This window comes from Chanodichthys erythropterus, chromosome 24, assembly GCF_024489055.1.
Source record: "Chanodichthys erythropterus isolate Z2021 chromosome 24, ASM2448905v1, whole genome shotgun sequence".
Lineage (NCBI taxonomy): Eukaryota > Metazoa > Chordata > Actinopteri > Cypriniformes > Xenocyprididae > Chanodichthys > Chanodichthys erythropterus.
This window is the reverse complement of record NC_090244.1, coordinates 23765639-23787016: the sequence shown is the minus strand read 5'-3', so window position 1 is coordinate 23787016 and position 21378 is coordinate 23765639. Positions and strand designations below refer to the sequence as shown.

At 36.8% G+C, this 21378-nt stretch overlaps 1 protein-coding gene and 1 pseudogene across 1 annotated transcript; both read left to right on the top strand.

The window, feature by feature from the left end:
• The first annotated feature begins 1537 nt into the window (after positions 1 to 1537).
• On the top strand, positions 1538 to 11534 carry LOC137014810 (putative nuclease HARBI1; annotated as a pseudogene).
• On the top strand, positions 8974 to 20488 carry syt8 (synaptotagmin VIII). The gene is made up of 9 exons (XM_067379526.1): positions 8974 to 9004; positions 13320 to 13443; positions 13678 to 13847; positions 14579 to 14674; positions 16127 to 16294; positions 16481 to 16648; positions 18461 to 18578; positions 19380 to 19513; positions 19799 to 20488. Exons 2-9 carry the CDS (start codon positions 13347 to 13349, stop codon positions 20036 to 20038), a joined length of 1191 nt encoding a protein of 396 aa, XP_067235627.1. The 5' UTR covers positions 8974 to 9004; positions 13320 to 13346; the 3' UTR covers positions 20039 to 20488.
• The last annotated feature ends 890 nt before the right edge of the window (positions 20489 to 21378 follow it).

The window sequence follows — 21378 nt, the reverse complement described above, 5'->3', positions numbered from 1 at the left end:
TATAACCATTTGGGCAATGGAGCCCAAACGGATGAAGGTCAAAATTACAGTTTACAGCAATCCCAGATGATAAATAAGGGTCTTATCTAGAGAAACCATCGCTTTAACCTGTGGAGGGCAGTAATACACTTAGCAGTGTCTACACTGCCAGAATTCTATTAGAGAAGAAGAAGAAGAGAGCTAGTTCAAGATGAGCATTTATTGTTAAAACTTATATAATTTTTTTTAACTTTTTTAGAAAATGAGCAATGGTTTCTCTAGATAAGACCCTTATTTATCATCTGGGATTGCTGTAAACTGTAATTTTGACCTTCAACCGTTTGGGAATAAATCTTACTTTTATGCCAGTTTTTTTAAAGGAACACTGGATTGAACAGCAACACTTTTTACAGTCTATGATTGATCCAAATACCAAATTTCAGGATTACCATATCCTGTTTACCAGAGCCTTATATGGAACCAACAGTGTAGCCTACTGGCTTAGCAAAGAACAACAGGTAGGCAAAATACCGGTGGCCACAAATAGCCATTGTTTGTTTTAATTGTAACAGAAACACTGTAATAAACAGATACATTTTACATTCCTTATTTTGTTATAATGTTAAATAACAAAACAAAAACAATACTATCCAATAGTCAAAAATCATTTACAGGACAGATACCAGCTCTTTCCATCTCTGCCCTTAGGAGATGTATCTCCATCTGCACTTTTTTTCTGCTGCAGTTGGGTAAGCAAGATTTGTTCTTTACTAAGTTCAGTTTGTACTTCTGCTCTTTCGGTTTCCCGTTTCAGAAGCAACTCATAGCTGTCACCATCCTGGTTTGTAGCTGAGGAATGTTTGTGTTTTCTTGTAGGAATGTCTTGGACTGTCATCATTACATCCACTTGGATCTATCTTCCTCCTCAGTTACTGTAGTTAAGTCCATGACAAACATTTCCTCTGCAGGAGAATTTTGCTAGTCCTAGTCTCTGTAATTGTGGCCTCTCCATCTGCTTCTATGCCTTCAATGCCATGCAGAGCTTCTGATTTTTCTCCTCCTATGATATCAAGGACCATATCAGTGAAATCACCCCTCTTATATGGCTTGTTAAATGTTTGGGGGTTCTTGGCTTTAGTTAGGTCTTTCGTTGCCTTGGCCTTAAGGTTCTTCCATCGCAACATATCTTGTTTTATGGTCCTCTTTTGGCCAGACCCCATGGCATTGACATGATTGGTTATGTCCTCCCAAATGTTGTGTTTTCCTTTTTTGGTCACTTCTCCACACTTTGCTGAGCTGAAACCTCCTACTATTGAGGCAAATTGGCCCGAACACCCTCCAACATTGCACAGGTTTCTGCCACAGTGAAATTAGGCCCTTTTGAGTCCATAGTTCCAACTATTTGGTGTAGCCAACACTGATCTAAAGCCTTGAGCATCATTCCTTTGGCTTGTGTTCAATTAGGCTTACACCAATCAGCTCATTGCTGATTAATGGGTGACACCATATAAACACATCATGTCTTTGCACCCATTTCTCTTAGCCTATAGGCATCCACATGGCAGGTATTGTTCATCGTTACCGTAGGAGAAGGTACCGTAAAGGGTGCATGCTGAGCGTGCCAAACCACTCGAGCAATACACATCAGAAGAACTGTATGCACGTTTTCGCTTTGGGAGAGAAGACATTAAGTACATTGCAGATCTTGTCAGGCCAACACTCCAACACCAAACCCAAAGGAGTCATGCTTTATCTGTGGAGGAACAGTGCTTAATCGTTCTGCGCATGTAGGACTTTCTACCAAGTAATTGGTGACAATATGGGAGTGAGAAAAGCAACCGTAAGTAATGTGGTGAAGGTTTTGTCAGTAGCATTGGGTAGTCTGATCAATCAATTTGTTTCCTTTCCCAAGGATGACCAGACAGCTCAGACTAAGCACAAGTCTTTTCAAATGGGGAACATGTCTAGCACTGTTGGTGGTATTGATTGCATTCATGTGCATATCCAAGCACCTTGTGAAAGGGAGTGGGGTTATGTCAATCGAAAGGGGAGGCACAGCATCAACATCCAACTTGTGGGCAACGTCGACCTCATAATAACCAACTGTGTTGTGAAATGGCCAGGTCTGTTCATGATGCACGTATTCTAAGAGAAAGTGCACTATACAGAGAGCTTCAATCCCACAGACCAAATGGCATAGTATTGGGAGACAGCGCGTATCCACTTCTACCATGGCTAATGACCCCTTTCTCAGTTGCAAACACACCTGAGTATGCACTCTTCAACTCCTCACATTACAAAACAAGATGTGCCATTGAACGCTTAAATGGAGTCATGAAGAGATGGTCTGCGTGTCTTAAAGGTGCCCTAGAACTTTTTTTAAAAAGATGTAATATAATTCTAAGGTGGCTCCTGAATGTGTCTGTGAAGTTTCAGCTCAAAATACCCCATATATTTTTTTTAATTATTTTTTTAAATGGCCTATTTTGGGGCATAATTAGAAATGAGCCGATTCAGGGTGTGTGGCCTTTTAAATCTGGTGCTCCACGCCCCAAGAGCTCACGCTTGCCTTAAACAACATAAAAAAAATTCAAACAGCTACTATAACCCTCAAAATGGACAAAGTGTTCGTCATGCAGCATGTCTAATCGCGTAAGTACAGTGTTTATTTTGATGTTTACATTGATTCTGAATGAGTTTGAGGCTGTGCTCCGTGGCTAACGGCTAATGCTACACTGTTGGAGAGATTTATAAAGAATGAAGTTGTATTTATGAATTATACAGACTGCAAGTGTTTAATAATGAAAATAGCAATGGCTCTTGTCTCCGTGAATACAGTAAGAAACAATGGTAACTTTAACCACATTTAACAGTACATTAGCAACATGCTAACAAAACATTTAGAAAGACAATTTACAAATATCACTAAAAATATCATGTTATCATGGATCATGTCAGTTATTATTGCTCCATCTACCATTTTTTGCTATTGTCCTTGCTTGCTTACCTAGTCTGTGGATTCAGCTCTGCACAGATACAGACGTCCTGCCCTTGTCTAATGCCTTTCATAATGTTGGGAACATGGGCTGGCATATGCAAATATTGGGGCGTACATATTAATGATCCCGACTGTTACGTAACAGTCGGTGTTATGTTGAGATTCGCCTGTTCTTCAGAGGACTTTTAAACAAATGAGATTTATATAAGAAGGAGGAAACAATGGAGTTTGAGACTCTTGTTATTCAACTATGCCAAGGTAAATTCAATTTTTATATCCCTCTTGATGACAATTTTGATGGACCTGAGCCTGATGTAGAACCAGAACAGCCGCCAATGTTCTCAGGAATTCTGAGAAATTAACTAGGCTACTGAATATATTTGTTTTTGTCATTGCCGTTAATATACTGTGGAATTATAGAGCTGTGAGCAACAGTGACATTTATTTGACAGCTGATAGCTTTGAGATTTATTTGTTTGTTTGTTTTTGTTGTTTACCATATCTCATTAGATGTGACATGGTTCATATATGCTTCAAATATGAAGAAATATATATACCATCAGTAAACATTGATTTTGTAATCATTCACTTAAAAAAAATCTCTGATTTTATTTGGTTCGAAAAATCACAACTGAAACCACCCTTCTGATGGGATCAGGATAATCCTGTTTTTTTTTTTTTTTGGATCAAATAGATCCCAAACTGAGTTCAAAATTTTGAAAAACCCAAAGGGCAGGTTTGATCCAGATCAAATGTAAGATTGTATTACATGCTCTGATCCGAGTTCGCAATCCCTCTTTTGCTTTTGAAAAACCCATTTCCAAGATTTGATCTAATCCGTGATCCGAAATCCCACTGGATTACTTTTGAAAAACTGAGCCCAGGAGATACATACAGCTTTAGTTTTCTAAATTAAATTTTATTTTATTTAAAAATTTTATTTAATTTCTTTAAAAATGACAACACTTGAAATTTGAGACTTTGTTTCATATCAAAAGTAACCTGCTCTGTTTTGTCTTTCGACGCGTTGTCAGTGTCCTGTGTTCAGTGCATGAAAACATGATGTGTGGCGAGAGGTCGCATGGCTTGTCGGACATAGCAACAGTAACTAAAGGGGATAGGTCTTTGTGAATGGTCAATTGAAATATCCAAGCACAAGAAAACGCAAAATGGAACTTGATTCGTTACTCGCTCTGTGCACAAACATCCGAAGCGAGCGCCCAGAAAGCTGTGTCTCAAGACAGCCCATGAATACTGAATTGAATTCTTTTTCACATCTTCTTGTGCTTGAATAACCTCGTAAATATAGTCAGTTATGTCTCAAGTGAATATAAACAGTTGAGTAAGAAAATGCATGTATCAGTACCAATGTGTATCAGTATATTGGATCTGTGCATTAGCTCTTAAAGTGACAGCAGCCTAATATATACCTGTTGCCGTCTGTGTCCTTAATGTTAATCAAACAACAAAAGACACTCACTGCTCTTGACTGAATAACTTTTGTAACTTTAATAAGGATTAATCTATGTTTCATTTATAAAGTGAAGACTTTGCAGCGTTATCATTAGATTAGCCTACTTTATTACATTTCTGTACCTGAAAATTTTCACTGGAAGGCTATCTAAAATTTTGATGTCATAACTGCCTGTTTTTGCAAAAACAGTTTCATGGCTGGTAAAAAAAAAAGTTTGAATTCCATTCCAGAAGTAGGCCTATATTACTTTTTTTTTTTTAGATAAACAAAGATTTTTAGAAAAATAACCACAATGTAAGTCTAGGATTTATCATTTGAATCAGTTGGCCTGAAATGAATATTCTTTTGGTTCACACACAAACAAATAGGTAGGCCTAGTTGGAATATATCAAATATTATATATTACTGAACAAAGATTTCAAATTTAAATAAATAAATGAAGTTTAAAATGATAAATAAACACACTTTCCCAAGTGTCAGGTTACCATTGATATTTGAACAGTAGTGTGGCAGGTCTAGTTTCTGTTGTAATTTCCAGTCATATCTGTATGTTGCTCATCACAGCAGGGTGTTTTTCAAGAGCAAGAAGGAAACTGTTCAGCACTTAAACAACTATTATATTTAACTCTTCCTTAAGGTTGTATTTGAATGTCTTCTTCCTTAAGGTTGTATTTGAATATCTTATATTTGATGTTTCTTCCTTCACCAGTTGATCGTCATATGTGCACCTAGTTCTGTAAGGGCATATATGCAGAAACAGTTTTGTGTATTATTGAGGTGTGGCAGGTGCCTAACATTTCTCTCCATACTGAAGGAACACTTCGAGGAGAGCTGTCTAAGTGGCCTGGCCTTTGTTTCCAACTATTTTTGGATTCCAGCAAAAGACAATGACTTAATTGTTTAATACCGCAGAACTGGAAAAGACAACCTAACAGGAGGATTGGAATTGAGAGTGGAGTGTGAAAAAGGCAAGTTCAATTATTGTGTATTATGTTTCAGCTGGTTCCAACAAGTTCTAGTTAAATGTTGTGTATAGGTCTGTGTTCTGAAGTATTAGACTATATCAGTATTCTTTAGTTGTCACATAAGTCAGACTGAACTCTGGAAATAAAAGAATAAATGTTGTAAGTATTTCTTATACTGGATAACACTGGATGACATTTAGCAAAATTAGGACAAATCTTTTTTAACAATAGTGTGAATGCGAACATGTTATACAGGCTCGCCAAAAAGAGGGGACTAACATAACATAACATAACAGGTTTGACTCCTGCTTTCTCCCTGTGTTGGCGTGGCTTTCCTCTGGTTGATCTGGTGAATTGGAGATTCTAAATTGTCAGTGAGTGTGAATATTTGTGTGTGTGTGTTTTGTGATAGACTGACCATACATCCAGGGTGTTTCCCCGCCTGCGGTCTGAGACGCTGAGATAGACTCCAGCATTTCCGAGACAATAGGACAAATGTTTGAAAATTGAATCTCTATGTTTTAAACTACAACTGAGTCAATAGCCAAACTGAACTAATTCTACAACAGTGGTGTCACTCAAATGCACTGTTTTTATAATGACATTCACTTATTTTATGTCTTAAATTTGTCGTAATGCACACTTTGTACACTGTAAAACTGAACAGTGAAATTAAATTAAATGAGTTTGTTTCACTCAAATAATAATGAAACATCATTGTACTTAAAAGAAAAAAAGTTGTGTGAACTCAATATTTCTTTGTAGTAAGCTGAACTTAATATGATTGAGGTGAGTTGCAGCAGATTTCCAATTCCCAGTATGCTTTTGCATCAGACTGTATAAATAAATGTTGAAATTAAGTGTTATTTTGTGTGTTTTTGCACAAGATTAACATAGGGAGACATAAGTTAGTGTTTAATGTTGTGTTATATTGATTTACAGGGGTTTCTGTTATGTTTTGTAGGGTTGCCATTGTGGTGAAGAGTAGAGACTGTGGTTAGGTTGAGGATGGGCTGCAAAACTAATAAGACTGTGTATATACTGTATGTTGTTTGATTGTATACATTCAAGTATATAATGAGAGTCTCTTTGATAGTTACAATAGCATGTGTTATTTGGTATCTAACATTTAGGATAGAGAGGGGTAAAATGCCCCCACCTTTTCAAGAGGTGTAAAGAGTACCTGAAAACCATACTTGAGTAAAAGTACTGATACCTTACATTGAAAATGACTCCATTACAAGTTACAAGTAACCACTTCCAATACGACTTAAGTAAAATCTGATTTTAACAGTACTTAAGTATTTTATGAATGTAGGCTCAGAGATGTCCTTAACACACGAGAGGCGTAAGAAACAATTGATTTGTATCAAATAAAATAAGAAACAATTGATTTGTAAGAGGAGAAATTAAGTTTATTTTCTAAAATCAAAATAAAACTGAACACCTCAATATTGCAATAAATCAAGGTCAAAACAGCAACCTTTTAAATGTCTACAAACTCTCAAGTCTCAGTTAAAGGGATAGTTCACCCAAAAATGAAAATCCTGTCATCATTTACTCCCCCTCAAGTTGTTCCAAACATGTATATATGTATTTTCATTTTTGGGTGAACTATCCCTTTAAGCTCAAGTGCACAATAAGGCCACAGGTAGACCAATATCCTTCAAAACGGTCTTGTCAATATAGCAGATAAAAAACAAAGTTAAGTATAATTAAGTAGTCAAACTCTACTGTATGTGCTGGTTTGAGCTTCATCACCAGCTGCAGTCATTTCCTCATCTAATAAATCAAACACCTGCGATCAGCAACTGTCTACTAATGCACTCACATTCATGTAAAGTATCCTAGTTGACAAGTTTTGGGGAAGTGAAGGCAAAATGCACAAGATATTCAATGCCCTTGCATGGCGATATCGCTTCTTTATTTCAGAAACAAACTGCTGCCGAAAAAGTTAGCTGCCATGAAAATTTTCATTTATAATTGCATAACTCATCACAAATGTAGTGGAGTAAAAGTACATTTACTTGCTCAAAAATGTAGTCAAGTTGCCAATATCTTTGATACTCAGTACAACTACAAAGTAGCCAAAAAGATACTTAACTACAGTAACTAGTTACATTTACTCAAGTACTTTACACCTCTGCTAGCTGATGCTAGTTTACTAGCTAGCCGGTGCTAACTTGAGGTAATTTTTAAATATAAAGTCCAAATATTTTTATTGAACCACCTAGTTAGATTACATTTGATGGAAAAGGATTTGATGTTCAGAGTAACTACAGTAATTATGATAATGAGAAGGAGGCATTTTCCCTCAGTGTTTGAAAATATATATAAAAATATATTTTCCTTAAATTACATGTACTTCCTAACTACAGGCCTTACTATTATAATAATATATCTGTGACGTTCTGCAAAACATCAAATTATTTTCTTACTGCTGAAAATTAGATCATATACCATGAAATCCATTTTCTCTCAAGTACATCGCTACTGAAAGCTTCACAGTAAATACTTCTACATCACTCTTATCAACGTAGTTCATAGCAACAACAAAAATATATCTTGACTCAATCTAGTGGTTATTTTGGGAAAAACAGAAGGGGGATGTTTTACCTCAAGGGGGCGTTTTCCCCCATTCTACCCTAACAAAGATCTGAATGTAATGTTTATGTAAATTAACTGTATGTAATTAACATTATAATGAGCGGGGCGAGGCTGAGAAATGTGGGGAAGAAGGGATGCCGGTGACGTGATTAATAATGAGATACACATGTGCACCACATTGGCCTTGGTCCGCTTCCACAGCTCTTGGCCCCACCCCACTTGTCACAAAAATTTTAAGTTCTACTAACTTGATAGTAAAAAATAGTTCGATTACTTAAATAATTTGAGTATTCTGAACTTATTAAGTATTACAGGGTAGCTATTGTGTGATACTTTCAATTATAGTTCCACTAAACCTGTAAATTGGTTTTGTCATTTTCAGACAGAATAGTGTATTTTGTCATTGTTCTGCTCTATTTATCCCTGTGACCCAATAAGCAGTTTGGAAAAAGGGTGGATGGATGGTATAATACAGCTGCACTTCCTTCCTTTTGTCTATTTGTGAAATTAAAATTTTGTACCGTATCTCTACCTCTATATTTTCCCTCTCTTCATCTTTCTCCTTCCTTATTTTGTAGAGTCTCTCTTGTTCGTATTTTCATCACTGTCATAAAAAGATTTAAAATGTCATAAAAAGTCATTAAATGTGTAGGCAGCTGCTCTGACTAAATCGCTCAATCAAGTTAGATGTTGAACGACTAAACTGAGATTAACAGCAGATTCTTGTTTGGCCATATGATTAAAGCCTCAATAGTTGTTTCATTTGATAAGTAAATGGCACATTATAATGGCTCTTTCCTGAGCTGATCCAGCTTTAGCAGTGGGCAGTGACTTCCTTCCCCTCTCTTTGACTGCCATATTCACCCTGCCACCGCTCATTCACTCAGTTTAGGAATGTGTTCCTACCATTAAGAATATTAATCTTTAAGTTCTATACGACAACCGAGGAATCAAGATCCAAACTGAACTCATTCTACAACAGTGAGTTTCACTGTAATGCTCTTTTTTATATTGCGGTTCACTTTTTCTTTATGCTCAGTTTGTTGCGATTGTTTGCAGCTATAATTATGCCTGTAGATTAGTTTTGTTTATATAATTTTCAGATTGTTCTGCACTATTTACTCATATTTCTTTGAAGGTATGATAAGAATTTCTCGTGAAACTGGGACTTGTACTACTTTATTACTTTGCTGTTGCATTGCAACAGTCTTGAATGTGAAAATGTTGAAATATGACAGCAAATGATTTGATTGTATACTCAAGGCAGTATTGTTCCGTTTTTATTACTATGTTTCACTGAAAAAGAATGTTATCTGTACACTTCAGCACACCCAGTTTTAATGTGCAGGCTGTCAACTCAGGTTGTTTAACTTTGGTGGTGACGAAATGCTCTCTTTTTCAGGCAACTGAGAGTTACTATGTTACTATACAGGTACTGGTCATATAATTAGAATATCATCAAAAAGTTGATTTATTTCACTAATTCCATTCAAAAAGTGAAACTTGTATATTATATTCATTCATTACACACAGACTGATATATTTTAAATGTTTATTTCTTTTAATTTTGATGATTATAACTGACAACTATGTAAAATCCCAAATTCAGTATCTCAGAAAATTAGAATATTACTTAAGACCAATACAAAGAAAGGATTTTTAGAAATCTTGGCCAACTGAAAAGTATGAACATGAAAAGTATGAGCATATACAGCACTCAATACTTAGTTGGGGCTCCTTTTGCCTGAATAACTGCAGCAATGCGGCGTGGCATGGAGTCGATCAGTCTGTGGCACTGCTCAGGTGTTATGAGAGCCCAGGTTGCTCTGATAGTGGCCTTCAGCTCTTCTGCATTGTTGGGTCTGGCATATCGCATCTTCCTTCCATGAAGTGCTCTAAAACTTCCTGGTATACGGCTGTTTTGACCTTGGACCTCAGAAAACACAGTGGACCAACACCAGCAGATGACATGGCACCCCAAACCATCACTGACTGTGGAAACTTTACACTGGACCCCAAGCAATGTGGATTGTGTGCCTGGGACCCTGATTTCCAAAGGAAATGCAAAATTTACTTTCATCAGATAGCATAACTTTGGACCACTCAGCAGCAGTCCGCTTATGACACTGTCTGTTGTTCAAGAGTGGCTTGACACAAGGAATGCGACAGCTGAAACCCATGTCTTGCATACGTTTGTGCGTAGTGGTTCTTGAAGCACTGACTCCAGCTGCAGTCCACTCTTTGTGAATCTCCCCCACATTTTTGAATGGGTTTTGTTTCACAATCCTCTCCAGGGTGCGGTTATCCCTATTGCTTTTACACTTTTTTCTACCACATCTTTTTCTTCCCTTCGCCTCTCTATTAATGTGCTTGGACACAGAGCTCTGTGAACAGCCAGCCTCTTTTGCAATGACTTTTTGTGTCTTGCCCTCCTTGTGCAAGGTGTCAATGGTCGTCTTTTTGGACAACTGTCAAGTCAGCAGTCTTCCCCATGATTGTGTAGCCTACAGAACTAGACTGAGATACCATTTAAAGGCCTTTGCAGGTGTTTTGAGTTAATTAGCTGATTAGAGTGTGGCACCAGGTGTCTTCAATATTGAACCTTTTCACAATATTCTAATTTTCTGTGATACTGAATTTGGGATTTTCCTTAGTTGTCAGTTATAATCATCAAAATTAAAAGAAATAAACATTCGAAATATATCAGTCTGTGTGTAATGAATGAATATAATATACAAGTTTCACTTTTTGAATGGAATTAGTGAAATAAATCAACTTTTTGATGATATTCTAATTATATGACCAGCACCTGTGTGTGTATATATATATATATATATATATATATATATATAATTATATGGTCTTACATATCAGGACATTAAAATCATCTGGTCTTTGGCAGGTCTTTAAATGAGGTAAATACAACCTCAGATGATCAACAACACATCACATATTACACTGTGTCATTATTTATTTAACAAAAACTAGGCCAAAATGGAGAAGCCATGGGTGACAAACTAAGTACACCCTGGGTGCTTCTCAATTCTTATTTGTGCATCCTCGTTTCCTTTCCTTGCTTCCTTTCCTCGCGTCTTAGCTCCACCCCTCCAGGATGCAAGGAAAGGACGCAAGGAAAAGACGAGAGGACTGAGGAATTGAATCAAGTGAAATGATAAATCCTCGCTCCCTTTAGCGTCACTTCAAAGCGTCATCAGCTGCGCTCGAGGGATCCACATGTTGTTAAAGTTTGGTTATTTAAAAAAAAAATGAAAAAATAATAAAGCAAGATGCCTAGTTAAAATTTAAGAGATATAAAGTTTATTTAATCTGTAAAAGTAAAGCATACATTTAAATTATTGTGACAGATAAGAAGGGGGAGGAGAATTTATGCGTGCGTCACGTTTCTCAAAGAGAACGACTTCCGCAAAGGATGCACCTGTGTATCCTCGCTCATGACTCCTCAGGAAAGCCTCCTCACTCCTCGTTCCTCACCTCCTCGCGGTGCAATTAGAGAATTGAGATGTCCTTCAAGATGGCTGAGCTCGATTGTTTTCCGGGTCATAGGATGGAGGACGGAGGAGCGATGAGACGACGAGGGATATTGAGAAGCACCCCCTTACTGCTTCCAAAGGAATGAAGAGGGTAGGAAGCAGGTGCTGCTAATCAAATGCCTTTGATTAATTAATCATCAGCCACCACGACCAACTCTATAAAAGCAGATGTTTTGGCAGTTGGAGCATTCAGGTGTGTTTTAACACAGTGCCAAGGAGAAAAGACATCAGCAATGTTAAGTGATGACCATCAATCTAGGAAGGGTTACAAGACCATCTGAAGTTTATCATTGAGGATGATTATTCACAAGAGGAAAACATTCAAGACAGTTGCCAATCTTCCCAGGCGTGGACGTCCCGGCAAATTTACCCCAAGCATACAGGCCTCATGTTAAATGTTAAAGTTCATGATAATACAATTAGAAAAAGGGTCGCCAGGAGAAAGCTTCTCTCTCTAAAAAGAACATGGCAGCAAACCTTAAGACTTCTGGTACAATGGCTTTTTGGACAGATGAGACCAAAGTGGAGATGTTTGGTCATAATGCACAGCACTACATTTGGTGAAAACCAAACACAGCATATCAGCAAAAAAACCTCATACCAACTATCAAGCACGGTGGTGGAGAAGTCATAATTTGGGCTTGTTTTGCAGCTACAGGACCATTGAGTTGACCGTGAACTCCTCTGTATACCAAAGTATTCTAGAGTCAAATGTGATGCCATCTGTCCGACAGCTAAAGATTGGTCGAAATTGGGTCATGCAACAGGACAATGATCCCAAGAACACCAGAAAATCTACACCAGAATGGCTGAAAAAGAAAATAATCAAGTTGTTGCACTGGCCAGTCAAAGTCCAGACCTCAACCAACTGAAATGCTGCGGCGGGACCTTAAGAGAGCTGTGCATAAACAAATGCCCACAAACCTCAAAGAATTGAAGCAACGTTGTAAAGAAGAGCGGGCCAAAATTCATTCGATGTGAGGGTCATACAGAAAATGATTACTTCAAGTTATTTCTGCTAAACAAGCTATTAAATAATACGGTGTACTTAGTGTCACACATGGCTTCTCCATTTTGGCTTTATTTTTGTTAAATAAATAATGACACAGTGTAATATGTCATGTTTTGTTGTTCATCTGAGGTTGTATTTACCTAATTTTAAAGATCTTTTTATGATGTCCTGATACATTAAACCATAGAATTCAAAAGGATGTACTTTCTTTATATATACTAAAACCTTATGGCAGACAATTTGTGTTGTGACTGGATTTTTTCCCCTCTCGTTAAAAGTTAATATAATAGGAATAGTTTACTCCGAATGTAAAATTCTGTCATTATTTACTCATCCTCATATTGTTTCAAACCTTTATGAGTTTCTTTTTTTATTTGGTGGAACACAATAGGAGAATAGAAGCAGAATATGGCTTCAGAAGACAGGGCCTCTTTAATGGATCTTTTTGGAGCTTGACTGCCACAATCTCTATATGATTGAATTCATTTTAATTTCCGATTATCCCCAATTTTATATTTTCTATGGGTTTAGAATGATATAATTACAGAATGTCCATTTTTTGGGTGAACTATCCCTTAAATTTTGAGTCGAACTACTCTTTTCAGGCTGACTAAAATGCTGCAGTACCATTCTAACCAGTAGGGGGCGTCACAAAACAAGGTTACTAATAACACAACCATAACTTTTCAAAACTCTTGCCAGCCACCACTCTCTTTTGTATGTGCATTTACAGTGACCCACCGGTCTCATCCATTTCACCATGACACCAAGACCGTCATTAAAACCAACTAAAACACACACCAACACCACAACAGCTGCTCCGGGGTTCCTGCCCTCTTTACTGGACAGGATTCCTTGTGAGTATATCATATGAATCTTTGTTTTAGCACCTGCTCCATGGGCCCCTATCTAATTTCACCCCTTGCGCACATTTCTTGCTTCTCAATTTTCACTTGCTACAAGTTTAACTTGCCTTAAGTCTCCTGGCCGTGGTTTCGTCTCATCCTTCAGATGCGTTTCATGGTGCTATACTGGACCACTGCTTTGGTGCTGTGATGAAAGATGGAATATTGTTGTTTTTGTCACAACAGTGCCAAGATGGGCCATCTATGCTATATTTGCCGCCATCATCCTGCTCATTCTCATCTGTGTGATATGCTGCTGTGTAAAATGCTGCTGCAAAGGGAAAAAGAAGAGGAAGAAGAAGCTGGACCAGCAGATCAGTATGAAAGGGATCTCAGGAACTACAACCGCAGCACTGGTGAGAGATGGATCGTCCATGCTTGTGGATGCTGGTTAAATTTTTCTGCTAGTCAGCAATGAGTTTATATGAAGAACAAATGGAGACTGAGCAAAAAACCCTAGTAATCTCAGTTGTCTCCACATGAGTTTAAGAAGAATTCACAACATGTCACAAACTCTATTCAGATTTTCTTTAAAAGTCTTTTAAAGTCAAAGATAGTCATTTAAATGGTTCTCGTCAAATACTTCCATGCTTTTAACATTACTTTAATTGCTCTATAATCTTGCAGTATATAAATGTATCACTTGTGACTGTTTTTATTTCTCCTAAGATATTTTAAAGGTGACGTATGTAACTTCTTGGCAAGATGGCTAAGAAAATACGATTGTTGTTAAAGGGTTAGTTCACCCAAAAATGAAAATTCTGTCATTTATTACTCACCCTCATGCCGTTCCACACCCGTAAGACCTGTTTTAAATACGAATTGCTGTCTATAGAGGCCTCACTGAGCCATCGGATTTAATCAAAATATCTTAATTTGTGTTCCGAAGATGAACAAAGGTCTTACGGGTGTAAAACGTCATGAGGGTAAGTAATTAATGACAGAATTTTCATTTTTGGGTGAACTAACCCTTTAATTGAAACCTCATCTAATTCAAACAAGCTCTTTTGAGTTTTCCAAGCTGTGAAAATTGACCTCTGAGCAATAAAATATTCCTCTTGGTGGCAATTACTGGATGTACTGACAGGTCCAGCTTGAGACAGAGGATGTGGAATATGGATCAGCTGACCAACAGAGGGGAAAACTGCAGTATTCACTGGAGTTCAATGCATCCAGATCAGAGGTAAATGACTTTCACTGATTTTACAGCAGTGCCCTTAATTGGCACTGAACTAATTCACTTTCATTCTCCAGAGTTCTCCTGCAGAGTTTAACTCCAACGTAGGCCCTGTCTTCACGAACAGGGGTATTTTCAAAACCGCAAGTTTTTCAGTACAGTTTGGCTGTTCGTCAGTATCAGGCCACTGAAACCAAACTTTTTGAAAACTCCTGCCAGGGTGAAGATTTTAATAAACTCCGGTTGCAGTATTATCGTGTAGCCAGTGACAGTGCACACTGTTATCTCATTTGTTTAACATCAGATTGTGTGCCACTATCTCCTTTGTTTACATGTTGTTAGCCTACCTTAACCAGTAATAATAACCATTTTTTCAGGCTTCTGATTGGCCAACATGGCTTTACGGTTATGGTTATATTGCCAGCTGTTGGTTTGGCATGCTCTTGTCAGCGCTTCATAGCGTCGATTTTTTTTAAACCGTGCTTGTGTGGACGAGATCTTTTATTGTTTATTTTTTTGTTGAGGCCTTACAATACCTCAACACACCTACATAGACATTTCTAGAATGCTTAGTTAGCTGGTTCAGGTGTGTATAATTGGGGTTGGAGCTGAACTCTGCAGGAAAGTGGCAGGATTGGACACCATATAGTTCATACATTTGTTCATTCCAAAATGCAAATATCTTTTGAGGAAATAATCAGAAGTATGCACACTGCACAAACAGAAATTGCTATGTCTTTAAGATAATGAAGCAATAGTATAAAGTTTGATATTTACATTGATATTCTGTATCATAATAACCCGAACGACACTTTAAAAGCTTCACTGAATCTATGAAAGTGAATTATAGCAATTATGTAGTGACCAAAGGTATTAAACAAATCAAAACATCCTTCTATTTCATACTCTTCTACAAAAGTCACCATTATTAGTCTAAATTTTGCTTATTTTTGCTCAAGACATTCAATTAACCAAATGAGGTGCATCTTGGGACACTCTGACATGTATGTCATGACATTTAACACACTTGTTGGCTCATTTTCCTTCACTTTCCAGTCCAACTCTTAATTAATTAACTAATTAGCAAAGAAAATCATACATAGACAGTCCTAGTTTATACAGTGTTTGTTGTATTTACTGTAAAGTCTGGGTGAAACGGAAGATGAGACCAACTTTACTTCAGTATTGTGACGTCATGAAATGTAATATTGAATGAAGAAAAATAAAGGCTAAAGGAACACAATTCCAGAGAGGAAGACGTTCACAGATTTTGACTAAAGATTACAAAGACAAAATTTTTTTTTTCCTGTGGATTATTTGCATGGATGAATTGTTCACCACAAGACAAGTAACGGGCGCTAACAAAGTAAATAAGGTTTTGAATTCATGTGGACTTTAAGAATAAGCTTTTAGAAAAAACTGTTTTTAAGATCATAAACCTACCATATTTCTTATCAGCTGACTGTAGGAATAAAAGAAGCTGCTGCTTTGAAAGCGATGGATTCAGGAGGAACATCTGACCCTTATGTGAAAGTCTACATCCTTCCCAACAAGTTCAAAACATTTGAGACGAAAGTCTTCAGGAAAACCCTTAACCCTGTGTTCAATGAAAATTTCAAATATCAGGTAAACCACGCAGCATATAAAATCGTTCACTATCATATGGTCCTAGATTCATGTGCACATGAATATTCTGTTATCAGCTCGAACAATGACCTGATGCTCGCTCAAGCTCATTAAACTGGAGTTGTTACATTTACAGCCTATTTACAGTAACTAAACACTGACGTGTTGTTTTCACCACATTTGTAGATCCCTCAGAAGGAGCTGACTGAGTCGATACTGGTGATGCAAGTGTATGACTTTAACAGATTCTCCAAACACGACATCATCGGTGAGATCAGACTCAATCTTTCCACGGTGGACTGGAATCATGTGATTGAGGAGTGGAGAGATCTGAGCGAAGCTTCCAAACATGAGGTCATTTTTCATGTGACTAGTTCACATACATTATATTCATATGCAGTGCAAAGTATTCTACTAAATGGAAATGAGTTGGGGGTCCCAGAAAGTTGTTTAGCCCAATTGCTGTGGTATGGATGGTGCTGTCACAAAATTACTAATACACTGAATCTCAAAAAGAATTGAATCTTTCGACAAAGACCAGAGCAGGTGGATTTTGTTTCCATCACATCACCAGAGCATCATGCAATATTACAATGAGTCTCCCTGGAGCAACTTTATGTTAAGTGTCCTACTCAACAGCGCAATGGTGATTATGTGTCAACCCTTGTTCAGAGCAGTTGATTGGTTGGGACAGGACACCCTGAAGTCTACAATTTTAAATTTGACATTTTCATGACCCCATGCACGTCAATAGGCTCAGAGTTAAAGGGTTACTCACCCTCAAGCCACCCTATGTGTATATGACTTTCTTCTTTCAGCCAGTTATATTAAAAAATATCATGCCTCTTCCAAGCTTTATAATGGGATTGAATGGTACCCTAGGTTTTGAAGCCCAAAAAAGCATATCCATCCATTATTAAAGTAATCCATATGGATCCAGGTGGTTAAAGGTGCTAAAGAGGATGTTTTGTTTTATATATTTTTGCAATATTACCTGAAACTGTCTTTACTAACTGATAAAAGACTATTTATTAGGTGCACTGAAAATAATAATATTAATATACATCATCTGTGCACGAGGTAGGGCCTTAAAAACCTCAGCCAATCGTTTACACGATCATCACGTAAACGATTGGCCCTCTGGCTTGTCAATCACTGCCGTGACGTTCCTTGTGAGAGACGAGCGTGGCTGCGCGCTCCAGTAACTTTCCACACTCCACAGGCGCTGCATGCGATGTTTTTGTCAGGAGACAGGAGTAACAACTGCAGATTATGAGTTACCTGCGGTGAGTCCGACATAATGAATCCACTAACACGACACAGAGAATGCCGGTGGCAAATACTCGTGTTCCAATACGTTCGTGCGCGAGTTTTGGGAGGCGTTCCCGTGAAGTGAGCTGTGAAGGAGGGGGGCTGTTCTTACGCATACGCTCATTTCAAAAACTCAGTAACAGTCTTTGGTTTCTCAGTCGACGAAAAGATCCTCTTTAGCACCTTTAATAAAGGACTTCTAAAGTGAAGTGATGGGTTTTTGTAAGAAAAATATCTATAGTTATAACTTTATAAACTGTAATCACTAGCTTTCGGTAATGTTCTGGCGGAAGAGTGACCTCTGACCCAGCGTATGACGGCGTAGACGCCTCTTACGGTTCAAACAAATAGGACTGGGCAACAAACTCAGGCTCCTCCAACATTTCTCTTTAAAAATTCTTGTTTTAGACTTCTAATTCATGAACAATGTTTTGTTTTTTTTGTTTTTTTTGTTATTACCTCTGCGCTTCCATGTTTGCCAGTACGTTTTGCATCTGGTTAGAGGTCACTCTTCCACCGGAACTAGACTCGTGTACATCACATCGCTTTGCTTCTGAAAGTGTTTATTAACCCCCTGGAACTGTATGGATTACTTTTATGATGGATGGATGTCCTTTTTTGGGCTTAACAAAATGGTACCATTCACTCCCATTATACAGCTCGGAATATATATTTTAATATAACTCCGATTGTGATTGGCTGAAAGAAGAAAGACATATACACCTAGGATAGCTTGAGGGAGAGTAAATTATAGGATAATTTTCATTTTTGGGTGAACTATCCCTTTAAGAGCAACCTCTATGCAAAATGTGTCTGCTAATTAACTGCATCTTTCATCTTGTGTCCATATTACAGCAAGAGCATCTGGGAGAGATCTGCTTCTCTCTTCGTTATGTCCCGACTAGTAGTAAACTCACTGTGATCATACTGGAAGCCAAGAACCTGAAGAGCATGGACCAGGGAGGCTCTTCAGGTGAGATACTCACATACTAAAATGTCCTACATCCTCAGAAGTCTAGTCTGCAATCATTCCTGACTGAAACAAACTTCCCGCCAAAAACACTTTCGTATTCTTCAAAAAGCTTACGCTGTATGTCCTACGCCTTCCATATTCTACCTACGGAACGAACGCAGCGGCAGTTCCGTTTTTTCCATAAGTAGAATAGGGAAGGCGTAGGACATTTTTTGAATCTCATAATAAGATGGACGTGATTTGAAATCTGAGACTTTGCTTCATATCAAAAGTAACAAAGCACAAAGATTATTGCGGTTTATTGGTAAGAGGCGTGCTACATTTTCTGTTCATTCATCAACTTAAAACAGACTAGACTAATCGATTCTTGGGATTTAAGAATCGATATTGGTTCATAAAAATCAGAATCGATTAAAATCGAGAAATCTATATTTTTACCCAGCCCTAGTGTTTTTAGTGTAGGTGGTAAGTTATTTTTTAAACGCAATAGAACATCTTTTAGCACCTCTCAATGGACATTTCATTTCCAAACTGCTGCGATACGTAACAACCAATGTAATAAAACATTGCCAGATACAAATTCATTTTTTTCTGATAAACCTGAATGCACTTTTATCGCCACTAACTGGACAATTTGCTTTGAATGTGCCATGAAACATTTTTCCAAAGATTGGGTTGAAAAATAGCCATATTCATCTTTGTTATTTCAACTCAAGTTTTTTAACCATTACATTCTTTTAGGCAGCTATAGAGTAGGTTTAGCAGAGAAATTGATTAATAGTTCTGTTTTTTGTTTTGTAGACCCTTATGTTAAAGTTCAATTGGTTCTGGATAAGAAGAAATGGAAGAAGAGGAAAACATCAGTAAAGAAGCGAACTTTGAATCCATACTTTAATGAATCTTTCACCTTTGAAGTGTCGTTTGAACTGATTCAGGTGAGTGATACTGGACCCATTGTACGGATTTTTGGAAAAAAATGAGTTTGCTGCGTTGGTTTGATTCATTTCTGTGAGAAAAAACAACTACAGATGTAATATCAGAATATCATTCTTACATTGCGATTTCAACCACGCCAAGTAACTTCACTTCATTTGAAGCCTATTTTATTGGCATTTCTTGAGTGCTAGTTTTAGACCCTGGATGGAGTGATGGATGAATTTTTCAATCTGTTTTCCCTTTGCTCTGTTTTTACTTGTTTGTTTCACTCATTCCTCATACAGAAAGTCCAGCTGGTCATCTCAGTGTGGGATCATGACAAAATGAGCAGAAATGATGCGATTGGCAAGATCTATCTAGGCTGTGATGCTACAGGAAACCAGCTGCGTCACTGGGCGGATATGCTGTCTAACCCACGCAAACCTGTGGCTCAGTGGCACACATTACTCTCTGCTGAACAGGTGGACACAACGCTGGCCTTGAAACACACGCTAAAGATCCCATTTGCAAACAAAAACTTCTGAGAAACCTCTACTAACATGACAAATTGTTCACATCCAGAAGATCCTTTATGCTTTTTATGCCCAGACTATGGACCAATTGTCTTATTTCTTGACATTCTTTTTCATTTATTTATGATGGTTCATATTGTTTTAGTCGAACATTTAATTTCCTTCATTTTCAGTATTTTGGAAGTAACCGAATAGCTTGGGAAGTAACTAAAAGTAGTGATGCTACATTTTAAAATAGCAAGCTGCTAATGACAAAAAGCTGTTTTTTTATTTTATTTTATTTAGTTATTAAGTAATTGTAATTATGCACACAGCTTTACAGTTACAGTGGCGAAATAAGAAAATAATCAAATTCAGTCTCCTATATTGTTTTCTCCATTATATGTAGTTGTTTGGAAGTCCAATACATTTTTGCTAATCTTCCATGTGGATGGTTCATGTAAATTAAGCGATTAAAAAAATTATTCACTGGTTCATTTGTCCTGCACATAAGTTACTGCTATCTATTTGATATATATATATATATATATATATATATATATATATATATATATATATATATATATATATATATATATAGTTGTGAAATAAAAAATCAAGTTCTGAAATGCTGTTAGACTTTTTGCTTGTAATTGTTATTTTATTGAGCTTGGATGACACAAATTACTTAAAACAATTTGTCGGATCAACTTAAATAGTTGCATTCATGTTGACAATTATTAAGTTCATGTTACTTAAAAAATGTGTTTTTATTGTGGCAAAAAAAAACATCTTCATCTTACTTAAAACATTAAAACTTTAACATATTATTATTATTTTTTTTGAACCAATGTTTTATGTTTTATATATATAAATAAATAAATATATATATATATATATATATATATATATATATATATATATATATATATATATATATATATATTTATTTATTTATTTATATGAAGAGTTCTGATGCAAAAGCCTCTAAGTGCCATCTGAAATTTTCTTCTTTATCAAACTCGTATGTTTAGGTTCAGTAATTTCACTTTAATGTCAATTAATAGGTCATTTTCATCTCCTTTTTTGTAGAGCATGATTTTGACATTGGTAATTTCATGTCCTAATCAATTTCATGTTACCTAAAACCTTTATTTGTAGATATGGTAGATAACCCAATCATAACGCATAACATAATTTTGATGGTGTAAACCAACTACATTACAATTTAGCTTTCTGTACTTTATGATAGAATATCTAAACAGGCATACAGTACATTCATAACTAGGAGAAAAATGTTACTCAGGGATTGAAATTAAGGTTTTTAGTCTACATCACTTCAATTGATCAGTTCTGTAATGTTATAAGCAGTG

Coding starts and splice junctions, on each gene's coding strand:
- syt8 (XM_067379526.1), top strand. CDS start 13,347: ATGACACCAAGACCGTCATTAAAACCAACTAAAACACACACCAACACC. Junction 13,848..14,578: donor GAACTACAACCGCAGCACTG/GTGAGAGATGGA, acceptor ATGTACTGACAG/GTCCAGCTTGAGACAGAGGA. Junction 18,579..19,379: donor GGACCAGGGAGGCTCTTCAG/GTGAGATACTCA, acceptor TTTGTTTTGTAG/ACCCTTATGTTAAAGTTCAA.